The sequence below is a fragment of the Enoplosus armatus genome, chromosome 21 (assembly GCF_043641665.1).
Source record: "Enoplosus armatus isolate fEnoArm2 chromosome 21, fEnoArm2.hap1, whole genome shotgun sequence".
Classification (NCBI taxonomy): Eukaryota; Metazoa; Chordata; class Actinopteri; order Centrarchiformes; family Enoplosidae; genus Enoplosus; species Enoplosus armatus.
In genome coordinates, this window is record NC_092200.1 from 20,249,113 (window position 1) to 20,271,346 (window position 22,234).

Consider the following 22,234-nt stretch of genomic DNA (forward strand, 5'->3'; position numbering starts at 1 on the left):
GGAGACTGTGAAGAAGGAGAAGACTACTGGATATAAGTGAGGCTGGCCATATAGCAGACCACGGGGGAGAAAGAGACACATAATCTGCAGCTGAGTCAGCTGTGAATGATGGAGATAAGAGAGAAGCAGGAGAGAGACAGAGCGAGAGAGCTGCTATTGTGAGTGCTCCTGCAGGATCACAGTGGCCTTGAGGGATGAAGAACAGGGAGGAGGAGGGGGAGGAGGCCAGCATTCCTCCTGAACACGATTGCTGAAGGCTTGGCAGCACCTCTAGCCTCCAGCGGGACTACAAGCACTGCCAGGGTTACAGCCACTCAGAGGGGAACAGCCGCTGGGTTTACTCCTCTCCTGGGAAAACAGTGCTCTGCTCTCCACGCTCATCCACTGAAAGACAGAGCAGGGGAGAGCACATCAAGAGCCACAATGACAGAACAGACATCTAAAAAACAGGGATTTAAAAAGTGTCGGAGTGCCACTTTCAGCATTGATGGCTTCAGCTTCACCATCGGTAAGAGACACTTTGTTACAGTGTGGTATGATGATTGTGTTGCTGAACAGATGGTGTTCTTTACTTAAGGTTTATTGTATTTGAATTGTAGATGCTCACTCTCCAGGTACATTTTCCTCTGTCTTCCTTCTTTGCTTCAAGAGAAAAATGGACAGCTTTGAATATCTATAACTATCATTTTTGCTTCATACCGTCTAGACCTGGTCTTTTTCTCTTTAAATTTGAAGACATGTGAATGTGAGATCTAGTTGAATGTGACATTTTTGCGTTCTGTCTATGGTGAAAGTGGACGTCCCTGTCCACATACTTTATTGTATGTTTGGTCAGGGTCTGTTTTGAAAGGTAATCTTAATGCTCTAGCATACACTGATATTTTAGGAAATAGTGTTCTTCTAACTTTGCATCAACAGTTTGTGTTTGGCCCTTTCCTGTTTCAATGTGACAATGCCCCCATTTGTAAAGCCAGAAATGGTTTTCCCAGTTTGGTGTGGAGGAAGTTAACTGGCCTACACAGAGCCGTGACCCTAACAACTTTGGGAGGAACTGGAATGGTGACTGTGAGCCAGATATTATCACCCAACATCAATGTTGAACCTTACTAATGCTCTTGAGGCTGAATGGGAGCAAATCCCTGCAGCCAGATTCAGCATGTGGTGGAAAGCCTGAAACAGCAGTAGCTGGGTTTTTTTTAATAAAATGTGAAACAATACAGTGCTTTGTCAGCAGGTCCACATAGTTTGGTTGGTACAGCAGGAAAAGCAACTTTATTATTATTATTAATAATAACAATAATAATAATATTAATAATAATAATGATAATAAAACTGTGTTTATATAGCACCTTTCAAACCCCCGGTTTGCTCAAAGTGCTTTACAAAAAAGTGAAGAAACAAGAGAATAAATAAAAACTGGCAAATTAAATCAAGTGCAGAGCTTAGAGAATTCCTACTCATATTTTCTTGTTCGTGTGATAGTTTGTATTTTAAAAAAACGGCTGCAGAGGATCTAAGAGGCTATAATAAGGATTATAAAACGACCAAAAATTAGTAATGTAGGCCAGTCCCAAACCATTACGAGCCATGTAAACAAGTAAAAGAACTTCAAAATCAATCCTAAAACACACTTGTAGTCAGTGCAGGCTAGCTAAAACTGGGGCGATGTTCTCTCTTTCGTCTGAATTAAATGTAGTTTATCAATAAATTGTTTTGGGAGACTGGTGAAGAGAGCATTACAGTAGTTTAATCTACCTGACCTTTGCAATATTTCTTAAATGAAAGAAAGCTGCTTTGGTCACCTTCTCTTTGGGGGATTTAAAATGTAAGTTTGAGTCTAGGAAAATGCCCAGGCTTGTGACTTCTGATTTAACCAGTTGGGTTAAATTAAGTTTGGTGAGAACTAGCTCTCTTTTTATTTGTGGACCAACTAAAACAATTTCTGTTTTTTTACCATTTAATTTAAGAGAGTTGGTCTGCATTCACTTGTTTACTGCAGCCAAACCAGTTGTTAAATGGCAAAGGGTTTGGTCATCACATGGGTCCAACGAAATATGCAGCTGTGTGTCATCAGCATAGCTGTGGTTATTAAGCTTATGTTCTCTGACAATATCACCTAAAGGAAGCATGTACAACCAAAAAAAAAAAAAAACAGAGGACCAAGGCACCACCAAAAGGTACCTGTCCTTAACTTCCTGTCCATGGCCAAAGCCAAATACTGACAAGAATTTCCACCCTTAAAGGTCAAAGAGTTTGGAAAGTAGAGGTGTTGTCCAGACAGACTTGCTGCAGTGAGTTTGGAGGCAGTACAGTTGACCAAGTGGAAATCCCTGTCAGTTTTTGGCTCTGGCCATGGACATGAAGTTAGGGACAGTATAATATTATTGAACACTCTTAACTTGGGGAGGTCCGTCCAGATTATGAACATGGTGAAGTTCAGTCAGGCTGTGGACACTGGGAGGAACTCTTCTCAGAGCAAGCTCCCTGTGTAAGTATCCCACTGTGGTGTCACGATAAAAACACACTTAATTTAGAAATGTGCATTTACAAATGTGCATTGGTGTGAACAAAGAAACAAACAAAACAAAAAAATATACAGTATATACATGTATATATACACAGGATCACCATTGGTGTTTCAGGCTTGTTTAATAGGTGTTGGTGGAAACAGCACACATAAATCCCTTGAAAAATACCAAAAAGCTAGACTCACAATACTTGAAGCAGGCTTCAACATTTCAATGCAGCTCATCGAACATGTTGCAGAGTAATATAGACAGCAGTGGTAGTTTGTTGGCTCCCCAAACACATTCCACTCCTCCTGCCACACTTCCTATTCAGCAAGCGGCTTGTCTGAGACACCATAGTAGTCCCTGGTGATGTCATTCAACAGGTAGGCCAGTGAATGACATCATTCAATCTAGTTCTGGGAGAAAGCTTTACATTAGCTGACCATTTTCGGTGTTAATGAAAATATAAGAACAAGACCCTGTAACCATATGACAAAATGGACGTTTGTCAGTACCATCCAAAATGACTCATATGAACATTCTATGATCTAACGCCTTGCCACTGTTATCGCTGTGAGATGTGACTGCAATGCAAGCAAATGTTTATGGTGAGCATATGCTGCTAAAAAGGGTGCATGCATACAAACAATGATTGAAGTACTGCACTCATTAGATATTTTAGGATTGGATTGACGAGCACATTCAGATCAGAGCTGTTCTATTGTTTACTGGGACACACAAATATAAATGTGTGTATATGCAATGTATAGGATGATAACATTTTTCATTTTTACAGAAAATAGCATGTATGATGAATCAGTGAATCACTTACATTTCTGTATTCACATTAGTAGAACTCAGGGCCATGTACTTCTTCAGTATGTGTCTGTGTTTGCTGTCTCTATGGGAACCAGAAGAGATGGGAAATGACTGTGACATCATTTTGACTGGTGCAAATAAATGTGCGCGTGTGTTGTCAGTTGTTAGGGTGCTCAGCCCAGGGAGTCATTATTACTAATGAAGTGGCCTCTGTCACAGAGCGTAATCTGGCTGCACTTTATCTCCTCCTCCTCTGCCTGATTTCAGCCGTGCTCCCCATCCCCCTATGACTTTCAGACACACACACACTTATTAATCCTTCACTCTTTCTGGGTGCCTTCCATTAAAAATTGGAAGGGTCAGTTGTCCTCCTGGGTCACAGATTCTTCTATATTGATATGCAACACATTACTTGTTGACTTTCACTCATTTATTCTCAATTATTCTCTTAGTGCAGCTTTAATTTGTGAATTCCCACACTGTCCTGCCCACATGGGTGTTTTCAGGTGCTCTGGCTGATTTGACCTCCGCACAGGTTGAAGTTGGGCGGCGGTATCCTAGGAATTACATGAGGTCAACCAAACAGAATGTACTAGTAGAAATAATAAAGGTGCAGGTTATCCCACTTTAACAGGTACAACAGGAGAGTATGGGAGATGTCAGTCAAACACTCCAACACAGTCCTGAGGAGAGGTCTGATCAGGCAAAGTATTGCTGTTTGAGGCCTTTCAACATCTGACTGATATTACCAATGAGAATATAAAATTAAGTAAATTCTAATTCTTCTCTTTACAGTTGCCAATGAGGCGGGGGAAGGCAACCGCCGTCCACTGGCCCGCTTTGCACGTGAGTTCACCAAAGTTGATCATTTTTCAATTTCAAGTTCAACTGTGGAAATTCAGTAGTTCTTATCATGAGGTGTGCAACAGAGGTAGACATGACGTGGTGGAAGATACACGTAAAAGCAAGCAAAAGATGTTTCTATGTATGAAAATTGTCCAGGCTCATGGTCCCAGAATGCACTATGTACAGCTGTCACAGCCGGTGTCACTGACCACAAAGGAATTCTGATCGACCGGCGCAGCACAGAGGAGATCCTGGCTGATGAGCTGCCGATCCCTGATGCACCCGACGCCATGGAGAAGACTGCTATCAGGTCACACATGCACACAGAAACAACACACATATACAGAAACAGAAACATACCTTGTCTTTGTTTCTCCTTATCATTATTTATTATTTATATTTATCCTGGGTTAAAAATAATCAATGGAATCATTTCAAGATTTTATAAATTAGTCCCAAGAGGAATTAGTTCCATTTCAAAGGACAGTTTCTAATTAAAAGGTTAACAAAGTTTGGCTCCTAACTCAAAATCAATAAAGCTCTGTCACACTGTTACTACAGTTGTGTTTATTCATTTAAGGCTGTATGTTATCATCCTGGAGATATGGACACATGAGTGCATTCAGCGACATCTGTTGTGGTAAAACACAGTTTATAGTGAAAGGTATTCAAAGATTAGGAGTTCTGTAAGTTATGGAAGGCCAAATGTTGAAGGTATTATGTCAATCTAAGGGACAGTTGTGATGCTTGTAACAAGCAGTAAGTTTCCTTCTCTCCCTGACTGATTCTATCCCCCAAATCAAGCAAGTGGTATTGTTTAATGAAGTGGTGAGGCTGATGTTGGTGTGGTGGCTATGTGTTGCAGGTTGCGATGTCTTGTAAAGCAGCTAGAGAGGGGGGAGGCATCTCTGGTGGACCTGAAGAAAAATCTGGAATATGCCGCCTCAGTCCTTGAGTCTCTATACATTGAGGAAAACAGGCAAGGAGCTTTCAGCTCACTTCTGCTTTTATATAACCATACTTAAACATGCACTGTGTGATACCAGTAGTACACCAACACTCTCTAATGTATGGAGGCAAATAAAGGTAATTAATATTTTGAGCTTGTAAAATGATGTTCACAAATAATTTCCCAGCCTGCAGTCATCTTTTTTGTGTCGATGAAAAATAATTGCATGCACGTATCTGAATGTGTGAATGTGTACGTTACGCCGAAAACAGCAGTCCTCCCATTCATTTTGAATGTGGGTAGTCAATTTAGGCTGCAGCGGGGGTAACTGCTGGGGGTGCCAAAAAAAATACCATTGTAAATGAAAATGAATGGTAAACAAACAGCGGTGAACTCTCTCAGGAATCAAACAAAAAAAATTTATTGAAAGTGAATAAAAAGCATGTGAAACCAAAAAATGACCTCAAAGGCAAAATTGACACTAAAATGTAGTGTTACGATTTGATTATAAGCAGGATGATCACAGCATCACTACAGGAGACATGTGAGGGAAAAGAGGGATTTTAATTATGAATAAAAAAGCAGCTCACATCACACATCACAAAGCTGCTGGAGCATCTACACACAAACATTTAGATGTGTATAGCACCAATTCCTCCTGACTGACAGTATGGGCAGGGAAGGGGGCTTCTCAGCTAATCAACTTTACAGTGACATTCTAACTTCTACAATCTGACTTTGTTTTTTATTTCAGTCTATGCAGCGGCTCCATCTGCAAGTGTTTATAAAGCATGGACACACTGCATAACAAGGCTAACATTAGCTACAGAGGTTGGTGTATCTAGCTTTTTTAACCTGGGCAATACGGCAAAATCACTATGTAAATTGCTCTCAAGCTACATGCTGTGTATTTACATAAACAGAGAGTCGTCCTCATGAGTTGGCGCCTCTACAGCTACAAAACCTTTTTACACATGTGCAAATTTTATCTGTGTGCACAAAACTTTTTCACACATGCACAAAATATTTCTACAGCTACAAACCTTTTTTTACACATTCAGATACGTGCATGCAAGTTTTTTTTCACATGCACACAAAAGGTGATATACAACTGCAGGCTGTGTAATTATTTGTGAACATCATATACACAAGCTCAAAATATTACATATACCTTATTTGCTTCCATACAAATGCTGCTTGGTGCTGTCATGATTGGTCATTAATTAGATTCTTGAGCAGTGATGGAAAAAGTAAAAAAAAAACTCTCTTATTGTCTCTAAATGTAGTACTTTCAGCATATTTGATGAAGTTGATGTACTTGCATGATTCTTGCAATTCTTGGGTTGTATCCACATGGTTGAAATTGAAGTCGCTTTGGATAAAACCTTTAGCTAAATAAGTGTAATTTAATGTAAAGTATTCAGATTCTTTACTTACGTAAATGTAGCAATACTACAAAGTAAAGACTCTTGAGAGAAATATTATCAGTACTAAAGTGCGAATCCTCATTATGCAGGACGGCCCCTTTCAGAACTTTATATTATTGTATGTACCATTATAATATAATTGGTTTATTTGTACTGATACTTCAATGATGAGCAAAATCTTAATCTTCCAACTAGTACCTATAGTTGTCAAGTAAAAAATTTATTATTTTCTACGATTGCAGTACTGGTGAAATGATGCATAAAATGGTAATGCTCCATTCTATTGCAAAAGCCATCTGCAATACCATCACCAGCTCCCTGCGATCCAAACCTCAGGCGCAGGCCTATTTTTTTTTTACTTTTTGAGAGCAGAAGAGAAGCGAGGCACAACCAGGGCATCCAAGCTTTTCAGCATGGCACAGGACGAAATAAAAGAAATGTTTAATTGAATAAATTGTATCTAATTTGAAATACACTTGATTTTTGAACTAACTGGATAGTGAGTAGAACAATGTCAAACATGATAATGTCTGCACGATTCTATATTTATTAATCCTTTGGGTCTATGGTAGAGATGTGTGTGTTTTTGCTACCACAGCATGTAGTGCTTTGGCATCCTGATTTTGATTTTTTTCAATTGCTTATCAAAGATTTTGCAGATTAAGATATTAAAGATAAAGTTAAAGCATCAATCAACAGCTGTGAAGAGAAAGTGTGATAAATAAACAATGCATGTAAATAAACAGTACCACAGTGATAAGTTAGATTATTATTTTTTTGTTCATACATAAAGTAGCCTGCATACATTTTACATTGTATGAGTTTTTGGTTTTTATGAATGTGCCTCTCCCTGCAGGCGATTGGTGGATCCAGAGGATGAGCTGAGTGACATCCAGTCAGACTCTGTGCCGTCAGAGGTTCGTGACTGGTTGGCTTCCACTTTTACCCGGCAGAGGGGCCTGATGCTGCGCCGTAATGAAGACAAGCCACGCTTCCGCAGCATCGTCCATGCAGTGCAGGCTGGAATCTTTGTGGAGAGGTTTGGTTTGTTTGGTTTACTTTAGTTTGGCTTTATTATTCTGGGACACCACTAGAGGAGCTTTGCATGATTCAGAGTTTAAAAAAAAAAGTATAATATTAATATAATTATTATAAGTACTTATTTATCTTATACTGGCCCTTTATGTGGCCCCTCAGTCTGATTCTGATTCTGGTTCACCCTCTGTCTGAAACAAGCCATTTTAGCTCCTGTCTTTTTAAGCCCCCCCCCCCCAAAAAAAGCCCACTTTCTTCTGATTGGCCAGCTCCCTCAAGCCCAGAGGGGCAGGGAGAAGCCTCTGAGCCTGCACCGCCTCATCCACTGTGCTGGACGGCATATGACAGCTACAGTAACTTATTTTAAAAAATAGCGATAAGGGGCACTGAATTTGATGAACTTACTGTTTATCAGACTACAAATGAGTAGCAGAGTGTTTCTGGGGACTGGCCGTCACTGATTACTGTACAAAAACACAACTTCCAACTAAAACTTTAGTCACTGATTTTGGTGAAGCGAGATCATATTTTATGGGGAAAATATTTTCTGGTTTTCCCTCTGATGTCCCCCGGCCGCTCTGTCTCAACTCTCTGTGATTTACGGAGTTTGCTGACAGATGGCGTTAAAGTAACCACTGCTGCTAACTGTAGCTGCCATTAATTGCCAGTCCATTCAGTCTCTCATCTGCCATGGTGCAAGATGCTTTTAATTAGCTTTAACTTTGAAAAGGATCTCTGTGCTGCTGGACAGTGACAGGTAACGTCATGAATGAATAGCAGGGCAGTGCAAACATCACTGAATGTACATATGACTGAATGGTGATCCATAATAAGCATCTCTGAAAGTTGGGAGCTCTGATGGCGATGACCTGCTGCTAGTGTGCTAGTGTACCGTGACCGGATATAGCAGGAGGGTTCACTGGTTAACTGGGCGACTATTATTAAAAAGCTTGGCAAACTTATCTTTCAGCTCCTTTTTCTCTTTTCTCTTCTGAAATCAGCTTTTGCGTCAAAAAGGCATTTTCAGCACTGTGCTGCTTGCTGCATTTAACTAGTAATTAAGTTTGCTGGTCAAATGCAAATATATTTGTCACATGTTGAAACAGACACTAGACATTGGTCAACAGTACTTTCCAGCAATCACTGAACATAATAAAGTAAATAATTTTCTATTATTTAATTGACTTAACTTAAACAGATAATTTCTCAACTAATATACAGCTATATAAACAACATACAGACATAAGGAAATGTGATTTCCAGTTTTAAAGTGGCATGTTCTTGGAAAGGTAATAGCAACCATTACATGAGTTACCTAATTTGAAGGTGTATAAACTGATATGGTACTGTATGTCGGAGATAGTGGCTTGAACTTGCGTCATGGGACTTTTTTGTGAGAGCTTTTGTCTTATTTTATTATTTTGAAAATATTATGTCCCAATTTCAAACCCTCTTTGCACATTTAAGAAATAGTTATAAGAAAATAATTTCTTCAAAGAAAACAGAACAGTAAGAATTACCATACAAGCCGGTGTAGAATTCAATATGTGTTGGCTTGTTTTGACATTGTGTTGTGGTATGTGTCTATGTGTGTGTTATATCTCTGTGACAGGATGTACAGACGAACCTCCAACATGGCTGGTCTCAGTTATCCCCCAAATGTCATCATTGTGCTCAAGGTATTCATGTGTATGTCTGTCTGTTTATGGTGACAAGCATATAATAGATTCATTTACAAATAGCATTGAGCATTTAATTTTTTTACATTTTAAAACAAATTCCCAGCACTTTCTGAGTTTCAATAATCAGAATCAGAAATACTTTATTGATCCCCGGGGGGAAATTATAAATATATAATGGACTGAATGCATGAAAGTGTGCTGGGGAAGGGTTGTGAAGGGAGATCTAATTTCCCCCCAGGGATCAATAAAGTATTTCTGATTCTGATTCTGATTCTGAAAGGGTAAATCAGTAGGAAATGGAGAAACTTGATGCAAGGAACAAAGGTAGATTGCCACAGCTGGGGCAATCTGAATTTCCACCAAACGTTCAGTGTCAACACTGCCTCTAAACTGATTATTTAACTACTGTGTCATTATATCTGTTGAATTGATAAAACCCTGAAAACATGAGAGTGTCTAGTATGTGTTTTATTTATTTATTATATTATTTGTTATGTTATGTTAATATTTCTATAATGAGTCAACCATTACCCATCACGTTGCTATATTGTTCCCAGTTCTTCATTACATGGACATGACAGTATGTCCACTGAAATGTCAAAAATTATTTGGACTTTTTTTGGACTGGATTCTGGACTTATTTCACCTGCCACATACTACCTCCTTATTTATTCTCTAAATTCACCAGTGCAATACTTACATTATCAGTGCAATACATACATATACATATATGTACATATAAGTATACATATACATTGTTACTGTATATATTTTTTATTTTCCTTTTTTCACTTAAAGATTGTAAATGTATATATTTTATTTTTATTTTCAATTTTCTTTATATCTTTATTTGTACTTGCTTCTCATTCCTAAATGTATGCCACTTTTCTACTCTTGAATGGGAGCATGTGTAACTTGTGTAATTTCCCCCTGGGGATCAATAAAGTACTGATTCTGATTCTGATTCTGAAAAAGGTACCATAGCAATGAAAGGGTATGTTGATATTCATGTGCTAATGAAACTTGTTTGTGTGTATCTCTTCTAGCATGTGGACATGTGGTCCTTTGATGTGTTTGCGCTGAATGATGCTAGTGGAGACCATGCTCTGAAATTTGTCCTCTATGAGCTGCTCACCAGATATGACTTGATCAATCGTTTCAAGGTATGCCAACAAACTTCCATTGCTATTATCACTGTCACGTCAGTCACATGATGTATTATTCCATTCCCAAAGACATTTTTCTAATACCTGGTTCAAATTTGGAAAACCAGGTGGTGATCACTTTTATTGATAAATGGAACAAAAACTCAAAGAGGAAAAGCAATTGAAGATGTTGCACAGGACTGGTTTGGTCTTTTGTACTATGAATGTACAAAACAGCAATGTCTTCATTCTTTGGAGGTCTTCACAGCTTAAAAATGTGTGCACTATACTCTCACCTTGGTTGTGTCCAATGTTGCATTACTGTAGAATTACTATTCTGTTTGATTTTGCAAGTAAAAGCAGATGGCGCAAACATTATAGGGAAACTCCCCCGATTTTACCTCTGTTTAAAAAAGGTGTTGGGGAGTTCTACTGCATCTGTGGAAAGAGATGTATAAAGCCTTCAGTGCCTCCGGAGAGATGATGGATGTCCTCATGTGATGTCACTTCTGAGCTAGGGGCTTGAGGTTACATTAGCTGCTACTAGCATAAAATACCCGAATCTCCGACCAAACTGTCAGTGGTCGGGTTGCGTTGTAATCATGAATCTGACAATGTTACAGGAGTGCAGTGGTAAATCAGTGGAGTACTCCTTTACAGGTCTCACCGTATGAGCTCAGAAAAGGTAACGATGTTTTGAAGTACTTAAATAATATACCGAAATCATTTTAAGACCTGTTATATTACATCTTTCGTGAGCTTGCGAAGAGAAGTCTGGATGGGAGATTCTAATTTGCAAATTAATTCATAGTTTTGGCCTACAAAACAATATCATCCAAGTTAATCTGGAATCTGGATTTATCCTTTAAGGTGATGTAACCATGGTTAATTTACATTAACGCTGCAGTATTTGTCATTGTTCCTCTTTGTGTGTTGCCTCTATTTCAGGTCCCTATTTCTGCTCTCATATCATTTGTGGACTCGTTGGAGGTGGGCTACAGCAAACACAAGAACCCCTACCACAATCTGATGCATGCTGCTGATGTCACACAGACCATCCATTACCTGCTCCTCAAGACTGGCATGGTGGTAAGTCTTGTGCTGGGTTGATGCAGACTGGAAAAATGTTATGAAAGAATGTAGATTTTCTCAGTGAATCCATCAAGTCTCATCATAATTTCAGAAGGTTTTATCAGCCCTCAGTATACCAAGAGTGCTTAAAGTCACGCACACATATAGAGCTTTCATAGCTCAAAACCCAAAAGCAAAGAAACATTCGGCCATTATAAATGAATTATGTTTTAAAGGAGTTCCACCAATTTTACCTTTAAAAAGGTCAATTGTTTACCAGTCATAATGGTGCTACTCATGTCATCTGTGGTTCTGGAGGAGCTTTGTCAAGTTTGAGAAAATAACCCTGATGCTGTAATAGTGATGTCATCAGAGTTATCTTAACTTTGACTGGGAGACTATAAATTAATGAAAGCCTGCATAATCAACTGGAGGTGTGAAATATGAAAGACATGGGTGTTTACCTGGCAGGGAGGGTCTAATGAGAAGACTCCAATGAGCTGGCTTATGGAAAGTCTAGGATCCAGAGGTTGACGTGTCATTATTTTCACAAGTATTTGGTTATAAACCTATGGAAACCAGGAGGTGTCTCGATTTAATAATTTGTGTGCACGGATTATTTCATTCTTCAAGCTCTGTCTCTCGCTGTACAGACAAAGCCACAAAGCCACTTCTTCCTGAAACACATTCCATCTCAGAGATCGTCCATAAACATTAGTTGGCGGATGTGCATGCACACACACAGAACTCTCCAAAATAACAAAAAACACTTTCATATGATTTTCACCTCTTTCACTTAAGTCTGTGTTCACATGTTACTGAATAATGGGTTTATTATTGATAATTAAATACCTGTAGCTGTCACACAGCAGTAGGGACGACACAATAAAATAATGGGCATTGTTTGACATGATGTTGTAGTCTGTCATAAATTAAAACAAATTACATAATGTCAGGTTACATGTCCAATACTGTTGGAGACATTTCTGTCAGCCATCAAGACAGCATCCCCTCTGAGTGGTTACGGAATCTCTGCTGATCAACGTGACTGACAGGTGGCCAGCAATTTCCTTTAACCTTCATCACAAGTGAACATTATCCGTGAAGGTGTCGGCTCATCATAGGTGTGTTATCCAGGCAGGTGGAAAATAAAAACATAATGAAGATAAGTGGGCCGGTCTTGAAAATAGCACACAACTTTCCATCTTTTGAAATCAGCATATTTTTAAGTATTAAACACATTTAATTTCACCAAAAATCCTTTAATGTTGTTGTTTGGAAAGTGCCAGGCATGTGATGCATTCAGGTGTGAATTATAACTATAGAATTTACAGTCACAGTCCAGTCTGCTGCCTGTGAGCACTGCTGCTGATGGAAAAGCAGACACATCTGGAGTTTTTGGATATATTAATCTTCAGTTTTAAAATGGACTTGCATCATGGTACTGATTGAGGGCATTCCCCCATAACATCATCAGTTACAGGACACTTCATTGCACAAAGCCATTCACCAAATCTGAATATATTTTTAAAATGAATCTAGCCAATCCTGCTGCCTGCCTTAATCTACAGCAGGGTACAGCCACCAGCTGTGCTTCTGAGGGGCTTGAACCTGTAATATTTTGGCCCTCCCTCTGATTCCAGATAGTAATATTTAATATGAATTTGATGTGATGGTGTTGCCTGAGATTAGTTGTCTGTCTCTCATGGTTACATGGTTGTGAGTGCATAACCTGAGCAGCAGCTGGAGTCTCAAAGGAAACTATTGATGCGGGGGGGAAGTTTTTGGAATCTGAACCTAATTGGAAACTAAAAGGATATCGCTGCCTCTGTCACGGTGGGTTAAGCAGGATAACTGGAAGACAGGGGACTGGACCCAAACCCAGACAGGAGGCAAACTGATGCAGTAAGAGGATTTATTAAGAAAAAGAGGCACAAAGGCAGAACAAAGGTCAAAACCAGAGATTGCAGTCCAAACAGGCAGACAAATCCGACAAGGAGCAGGCCAGAATCCAAAACAAACAGGTAACAGGTCTCTGAAACAAACGGATACAATAAGCACATGAACTTGACTTAACAATCTGACCAGGAACAGAAGGAGTGAACCGGTAGTGAGGGGTGATTAGGGAATGAGGAGCAGGTGGGGAAGCTCAGGTGAGAAGGCAGGCGTGAACATGGCCTGGGAGAAGTGAACAAGGGCTGAGGGGAACTGAGGAGCAAACTGTGACAGCCTCTGCTTTTAACCATTCTTTTTAATCCGTCTTTGGTGAGTCCCCCAACCTTTTGGAAGTACGATACTGAATTGGCGGAGTACCCCTTTAAAACAGTTGTCAACACAGAACAGCTAAACTACTGTTTCTGTGACTTCTGCAACTTTTATTTCACACTGTGCGGTTGTGACAGCAAACAAGAAGTTCAGTAAAGCAAAACAAAATCGTGGCATCATTAAAGCATTGTTAAAATCGATACCTAAACGAGTTTGCAGCTTAGACTGGAGTGAACATTTCCTGACCTGTGTGTCTTTTGTGTGTTTGTCCCAAAATATCACATCACATGTCTTTCTCTCTCTCTCTCTCTCTCTCTCTCTCTCTCTCTCTCTCTCTCTCTCTCTCTCTCTCAGCATTGGCTTACTGAGTTGGAGATCTTTGCCATAATTTTTGCAGCTGCCATCCATGACTATGAACATACAGGAACAACCAATAACTTCCATATTCAGACCAGGTAATTTCCACCCAGCATCATTTGTGCCATTAAAAATCTCTGTAGTTGCTGATGATGTTCAGGACAGCTTAGAATAAGATTCCATAATTAGGAAGTGAAGAGAGATATGAAAGGTAAATACTAAAAAGCTCATTTTGTGCACATCAAGTCACTAAAACACATTTACAAAAATGATGAAACTGGTGGTTGTTTGATATTTTATAATCATCTTGCATCACTGGTCATTTTTCATACGTTATTAATATTATTATTGTTTCCCTTTAAAACTAAACACTTTTTCAAAAAAAAGATGAGCCTTGTTATGAATGTAGCTGTGTGGGATTTTCAGGTCAGACACAGCCATGTTGTACAATGACCGAGCTGTTCTGGAGAACCACCATGTCAGCGCTGCCTATCGCCTCCTACAGGATGATGATGAAATGAACATCCTCTCTAATCTTTCCAAAGATGACTGGAGGTGAGAGGAGACAATCTCTATATTATGACTTTTTACTGGCTATAAATCAACAAGACTAACAATGGCTGCTCTGATGGAACCAATCAAACAACAGACTTCGTCTCCATTATACAGAGGTGCTTTGAGCTAAATGCTAACATCAGCATGCTAACATGCTCACAGTTACAATGTTAACATGCTGATGTTCAGCAGTCTTAGTATGTGCATTTCCTGACATGCCAAATAACACTAAACTCAACATACAGCTAAGGTTGACGTGTCATTATTTTCACAAGTATTTGGTTATAAACCTATGGAAACCAGGAGGTGTCTCGATTTAATAATTTGTGTGCACGGATTATTTCATTCTTCAAGCTCTGTCTCTCGCTGTACAGACAAAGCCACAAAGCCACTTCTTCTTGAAACACATTCCATCTCAGAGATCGTCCATAAACATTAGTTGGTGGAAGTTACAGAAGTTACAGTAAGTAAATAGTTACGGAGCTCAAGACTCAATCTGAGGACGGCTGCATTATTCCAAAATATTTAACTGGATAAACTTGGAATTTCTGTGTTACAGTTTATCTGTCTGATGTGTACAAAGGTACCGTATGTTATTTGCAATTAGTGTCGCCATGACGGGATAATTAATAACACTGGGGAACAATTTGAAAAAAAAATTCTGTTGAGTTAGATTTTTATGCTGATTAAAACTAAAATTGGCATGCTGATTCCAAAATTGCAGTCAGTTTTTTTCTAGCACGTCAAGTTTTTTCTCCACAGCTTACCCTCCAGATAAGCAAAATTCCACTGATTAGCTGTAGTAAGACTTGCCAGCTGATTACGATTGGACTCATCTACAGCTACGTGGCAACTTGTTTGTGCAGTCACAATTGAGACAGTGCGGTGAGAGGTGTGTGCAGCTCCCAATAGGTCAGTACTATCACACACACATCTGTTAAGTACAGTATTTTTCATATTTTTTAAGAAAACGGGGATCCTATAGTTCAAAAACTTGACGTGATAGAGAAAAACTGAGATCAGTTTTGGATTCCGCACCCAAAAATTAGTTAAAAACAGCTGTCAGACCTAACTCAACAAAAATTGTGTTCCCCAGTGTAATCAGAGTATCCACTGCTGCGTCACATGCGGAAAATGCTTCTTAATTTGGAGACGCATGTATGATTGCTGCAGCCATGGGATTTTTAGCTACAGGTATTTGATAATGAAATAAAGTCATCCAATTACTCTATTGATAAGATTTATTAATCTAATGGATTGCCGACGCTGTGAAATTGTAGAGCAAAGTGAAAGAGGCTATCAACATACATAATCGGCATTTAGGTATTTAGCAGAGACGTCTGCGTGTGAGGTCTGTGTGTGCTCCTCTGCCTACTAAAGCCACACAAATTGTGACTTTTCTCTCAGAGATGAAATGTGGGAAAAATGCCTCATGAACCAATGAAGCTACAATATATTTTCCATTAAGGGGTGGCTTTGTGACTTTGTTTGGGCAGTGAGAGAGCAATAGACAGAGTTTGAAGGCTCACGCCAAAAACAGTATTATATTGACTCACTCTGAAGGGGGCATGAATGTTCATGGCAATCCATCCAATAGTTGTTGAGATATTTCACTCTTATTCACTCTTTCAGAGAACTGCGGACTCTAGTAGTGGAGATGGTGTTGGCCACAGACATGTCCTGCCACTTCCAGCAGATCAAAGCCATGAAAAGCCTCCTGCAGCAGCCTGAGGCGTGAGTAGTGGATTTCACTTCTGAGTCAGTGTCAGTTTTGGTGACAAACAGATCTCAGGTCTGGAGCGAATATATAAAAGCTTGTTGTTATGTGATTATTTCACTTTGTTTGAATATCACTTGTAATTGTCGCTGTAACCGATATTTCCCTCGGGTACTATCACCTGTTTAATCTCATCTCAATATTTCATTTGTGGCTCTCTTTATCTGGCTTGTAAAGTAACTTTACTTTAGCAACCCGCATCTTCAGCTCATAGCTGGAAACCCCAGTGTTAACAGAGACAGATGATACCCAGCTTCATGATACTGGTTATTCAGGATCACCAATGATAGTTTTAGTGAAGCAAATAACTCGAAGAGAGACCGAGACCTCAGGACAGTTAGTTGTGGTGCTCACCTCGAACTTGCATCTTATCAGTGACTGACTGAAACAGACTCCACTTTCCGTCTGCCTATTTTGCTCCCTCTGTTGTCTCACTTTAACAGAAGGTGCACACACATACACACACACATAGGAATGAGTCCTAAAACCCGGAAATGAGTTAGCATTTTTACACTTCCGGTTCCCTCGTCTCAAAGTAATTTGGATTTTTGAATGGGTTTTTGGTTGGATGACTGAAATAAGGTCTGTGGTTACACACAAGCTTAAGAGGTTTTAATGTTTTGTTCTATGACATAAAATACGCCAGTCAATACCCCACTCGTGAATTTTGGAGGTTTTATGTGTCTTTAAAGAGGCGGTTGCTAACAAGTGGCTAAATGAGACTTAAGTTGTTGTTGCAGACATTAACATCTTCATGTCGAACACGGAAAGTCATCTACTCACTAGTCCGCCTTTACAGCCTCATTGTGTTTATACTCTATATCTGTCTGTCTATATATCTATATCTATCTATATTGTCTTAAAAGTTAAGCTTAGCGGTGGTGACATTGAAGTAATGCAACCATGGTGTAGTTCGTTTATCTGATTCTGAAATCCCTGCAACACTCTATATGCACGCGGAGTATCTTCTTCTTTTGTTTCTTTTGTGGTACGCCCCTACACTTAGTACAATGAATGCTGCCTCCACCCCGTCAAGTGTAATTAAACACAGAAAAGCATGAGCTTGAACCATGCCATGGACTGTATGGTCACCATGCCATGGACTGTATGCTCAGGACAGCCCACAACAGCAGAGTTGTCCGAAAACTTCTGCAGGTGGCAGGACTGTAAGCAGTATCTGAAGTGTCCCCGTGCTACTCACTATTATGTCCAACATGTTGCTCTGCAGGCCCACATATTGTGGCTGACCTGTGAGGTAGTTGGTGATCCAGGCCACTAGTGGAGCATCTACCTGCATGTCCAGTAGCTTATTCCTGAGCAGGGCAGGTCGTAGGGTGTTAAAAGCACTGGAGAAGTGCATGACTCTCACAGTGCTGCCTGCCTTGTCTGGATGAGTATAAGCCCTGTACAGCAGAAAGATGATAGCGTCTTCCACTCCGATGCGGGGCTTGTAGAAGAACTGCAGTGTCCAGTGATGGCTCGACTAATGAACGGAGGTGCTTCAGGACTCCCCTCTCCAGTGACTTCATGACTTGTGTAAGATGTCTTCCACAGAACAGGGACCATCATCAGGCAGCACAGCTAAGTAGCACTTCCTTTGAGCACCTTGGGACTGAGGCTGTCAGGCCCTTCAGCCTTTTCTGGGTGTAGTCTACTGGACTCTCTCAGTGATAGTGATTGACCCTGGAGAGCTGTTAGAGATCCCCTGATGGGAGATGGGGGCAAGAGGGTTGACATGAATGAAAATGAGCAAGAAGAGTTGTTGAGCTAAAGTTGTTAAGCTTTTAGGTGTTTCTTTCATACTATGCTGTGTAACGTACAATTTTTATACCATTTATGGTTTTTAGAAATGCTCGTGGTATTGCCATGAAATCTGGTTCAAACATTCATGATCACCAGAGAATGAACCCTACTGTGGTGATCCCCTGCCCTTTCCTCCTATGCCACCATGAGGTTCATATTTTACCATGAAATTTAGTATATGTATTCATGGTGCCAAGAGGGTGAATCCTAATGACTTGAGGGATTTCCTGACTTTTCCTCTAGCACCACCAGCAGATCAAAGATTTCACTTTGAAATACATCTGAAACCTCTTAACATCGACATGTAGTATTTTTCCTTAAGTGACTTTTCATCTGGCACCAGGTTTTGAGTGAAATGTCTCAGGGCGTCTTCATTACTTAAAAGACTGCACAATGTCACATGAGCTACCAAATTTGTGCACAAGCAAGTACTTTTTTTTTAGCAGTTGGACAGCAGCAGGTTGTGTCATTGACAGCAGCCCAGAAGTGACTGACTGGACTGTATTGGCAGGATTGACAAACCAAAGGCCTTATCCCTTCTGCTGCACACTGCTGACATCAGCCACCCTGCCAAACACTGGGACCTCCATCATCGCTGGACCACGTCCCTGCTAGAGGAGTTCTTCAGACAGGTAGTCACCAAAAGCTGGCCTAGGGCCTGTTAATAATGGAAAATTATTGGGTTAAGCTAACTTTGTTTGTATGTTAACACCGGTTTACTTTTAATCTGTGTGCTAATTTTAACCTATGCTCTATGCTATGGGATAACTTGCTCTGCACCAAGGATTAGATCAAAACATGTAAGCTGACCAATCAACACACAGGAAAAATTGAGTCATTATTGCTACAGGATCCTGGTATCAACAAGAGTACTATTTACAGTCAAGTAGCAAGTAATAATGAGCACAGACTGGCAGCTTGCATCAGCATTTCTGCCACAGAAATATCTGGGTGTAAAAACAAGGCTTCAGACATCAGTTAAGAGTTAAGAATACTCATAATATCATTTATAGTTGCATAAGCTGCTGGATGTCTTTGAGAAATATGTATTTTATAAGCAAAACTGGCCTGATTTACAGTCTCCGCTGCCTTTTAATTGGGGCAGTAGTATGTTTGTTTGGCTCTGTTGTTCAAAGGCAACTAAGCATTACTTGATTGTAAGCTTATGGTATCCAAAAAACACAGGTCAATAAGCAATCACTTACTGACATTGTGATATTAAAACACCTGTGCTGACAGTACCTTGTGATCTACCTTAAATTTGTTTTCAGGGTGATAAAGAAGCACAACTTGGTCTACCTTTCTCCCCTCTCTGTGACCGCCAATCCACTATGGTGGCCCAGTCCCAGATCGGTAAGGTACACAAATACAAATAATGCTGCTCAGTATGGGATTCTCTAGATTTCAACTCCGTTAATTCAACACTGATATTTATCTCATCTTAGTGTTTGTTGATCTAGTACATTTATGAGGGCAGTTTTACATGTTTAAGTCCAACAGCCAATGTTTAGCCATTGTACAGTTCAGGTATCCATTGTTTTACTGTGTCTCTTGGGAATTGATTCTGCATTTAGTTCCTTTTTGTGGATTCAGTGACATGACCATAACAATCATGCAACCTCAACCTGATTGAAACATGGCCTATTGATTCATGCATTCTCTGTTGAAGTTATCATAAGTAGTAGTCTACCCTATAAGGTACACAATCATACTGGTGAAACTGAGGATTTGTCTTAAGTCTGTCACCTGAGGTGAGGTAGAGTGGTAGATCTTGGAGGTCAATCCAGGAATTAAATCAGATCACCTAAAGATTTTAATGCTCTGAGCAACTGAGTGGAGGAAGGAAAAGGCAGGTTTGTTAGAGCCAAGCACCTGAGTGAACCTGGGTGAAAGACAAAAACTCAAAAGACTTCACTTTAAACTTAGCTGCCTGTGGTGATAGTGTAGTAGAGAGGGCTAGTGGGGACAGTCGCCTAGAGGTCACTGTTGTCAAGTTGTCAAGTCCTGTATTGCTCCAACCAATAATTAATAATTAATATAGTAATGTAATAATTATTAAATTAGCCTATTTACCCACACCAAATCACAATGAATTGTTTACATCCATTAATATTATAAAGAGTACGGTCTAGATCTGCTCTTTATGAAAAGTGCCCTATTATAGCTTTGGTGCTTTATATATAAAATTGAATTGAATTGAATCCCTGAAATGAAAACATAAAAATTAGAATGATGGTACATGTTTGTGGGATAAACAACAAACACTTGTTACTGAATTATTTGAGTGTAACTGTCTCAGATGGTTCTGCTCTCTTCTCATACCACCGATGCAGAAGAACGCGCTGAAGGTACAAGGTGAACGTTAATCTGGCATGGTTACTGTTTCCTGCAGGATTCATTGACTTCATTGTGGAGCCGACATTCAACGTGTTGACAGAAATGATTGAGAAGATTGTGACACCGCTTATTGAAGAGGCATCTCGCTCTGGATTGGCTGGCTTCAGACACTCAAGGTGACACACACAAGACTGTCATGTCCTGTGTGACACTCCTGATACTTATACTGACATTATCCTGATATCCATAATCCCTCCTGACTCATCTGATACGCCTCAATCACAAAGTCACTATGTCATTTTGCTCATGTATATTATGGAACCGTACTGTTGGTCAAAAGACAGCGGCGTACCTGCAAAATCTGTGGTGCCATAATATCACGCCCTGTCTCTGTTAAACCTTAACAATAACATTATTTTTCTTCCTGGAGAAGTCAGCCTGGACTTAGTTTTTTATTATCCTTTTGGAAATTCCCGTTGTGTCTGTGCCAACTGTCAGAAAAAAACAACAACAAAAGACATTACAGATAAAGACAGACACTAAACAGCAGAGTGGTCCACAACAACATCACCAACGATCAAGAATTTTCAATTTTATTTATATAGCGCCAAATCACAACAAAAGTCATCTCATGACACTTTACAAATAAAGCAGGGCTAGACCGACTCTTTATAATGTTATTACAGAGACCCAACAGTTCCCACCATGAGCAAGCACTTCGGGGACAGTGGCAAGGAAAAACTTCCTTTTAAGAGGCAGAAACCTTGAACAGAACCAGACTCTAGGTGGGCGGCCATCTGCTTTGACCGGTTGGTTTGGGGAGGGAGAGAGCAGAGAGACAGAGAGCAGCATGAATGTGTCTGTAAAGATGGAGAGGGAGAGGAGGAAAGCTCAGTGCATCATGGTCCCCTAGCAGTCTAGGCCTATAGCAGCATTAACCAGGGGCTGTTCCAGGCAGGCCTGAGCCAGCCCTAACTATAAGCTTTATCAAAAAGCAAAGTTTTAAGCCTACTCTTAAAAGTAGAGAGTGTGTCTGCCTCCTGGACTCAAACTGGGGGGTGATTCCACAGGAGAGGAGCTTGATAGCTGAAGGCTCTTACTCCCGTTCTGCTTTTGGAGACTCAAGGAACCACAAGAAACCCTGCATTCTGGGAGTGCAGCGCTCTAGTGGGGTAAAAGGGTACTACGAGCTCTTTAAGATATGTGCCTGACCTTTAGGTGAGGAGAAGGATTTTGAACTCTATTCTGGATTTTACGGGGAGCCAGTGCAGAGAAGCTAATACCGGAGAAATATGACCTCTTTTCCTGGTTCCTGTCAGTACATGTGCGGCAGCATTCTGGATCAACTGGAGAGTCTTAAGAGACTTGTTGGGACAGCCTGATAATAAAGAATTGCAATAATCCATCCTAGATGTAACAAATGCATGGACTAGTTTTTATGCATCTGTTTGAGACAGGATCTTCTTGATTTTTGCAATGTTACGGAGGTGAAAAAAGGCAGTCCTTGAAATTTGTTTCATGTGAGAGTTAAAGGACAGGTTTTGTTTTGGAAGTGTTCAGGGCCAAGAACAATAACTTCAGTCTTGTCCGAGTTCAACATGAGTTCAACTGAATCCAGGTCTTTATGTCCTTAAGGCATTCTTGAAGCTTAGCTAA

At 40.0% G+C, this 22,234-nt stretch overlaps 1 protein-coding gene across 1 annotated transcript in view; it reads left to right on the forward strand.

Annotated features, from left to right (window-relative positions):
• The first annotated feature begins 423 nt into the window (after nucleotides 1-423).
• LOC139304091 (dual specificity calcium/calmodulin-dependent 3',5'-cyclic nucleotide phosphodiesterase 1C-like) overlaps nucleotides 424-22,234 on the forward strand; it is a 28,171-nt gene continuing 6,360 nt past the window's right edge. The window contains exons 1-14 of the mRNA XM_070927932.1: nucleotides 424-508; nucleotides 4,125-4,175; nucleotides 4,332-4,485; nucleotides 5,041-5,154; nucleotides 7,408-7,590; nucleotides 9,199-9,265; nucleotides 10,315-10,431; nucleotides 11,362-11,502; nucleotides 14,104-14,204; nucleotides 14,533-14,661; nucleotides 16,294-16,395; nucleotides 18,753-18,873; nucleotides 19,513-19,594; nucleotides 20,634-20,754. Coding sequence (XP_070784033.1) covers nucleotides 424-508; nucleotides 4,125-4,175; nucleotides 4,332-4,485; nucleotides 5,041-5,154; nucleotides 7,408-7,590; nucleotides 9,199-9,265; nucleotides 10,315-10,431; nucleotides 11,362-11,502; nucleotides 14,104-14,204; nucleotides 14,533-14,661; nucleotides 16,294-16,395; nucleotides 18,753-18,873; nucleotides 19,513-19,594; nucleotides 20,634-20,754 — 1,568 coding nt within the window. The remainder of the gene's footprint in view (nucleotides 509-4,124; nucleotides 4,176-4,331; nucleotides 4,486-5,040; nucleotides 5,155-7,407; nucleotides 7,591-9,198; nucleotides 9,266-10,314; nucleotides 10,432-11,361; nucleotides 11,503-14,103; nucleotides 14,205-14,532; nucleotides 14,662-16,293; nucleotides 16,396-18,752; nucleotides 18,874-19,512; nucleotides 19,595-20,633; nucleotides 20,755-22,234) is intronic.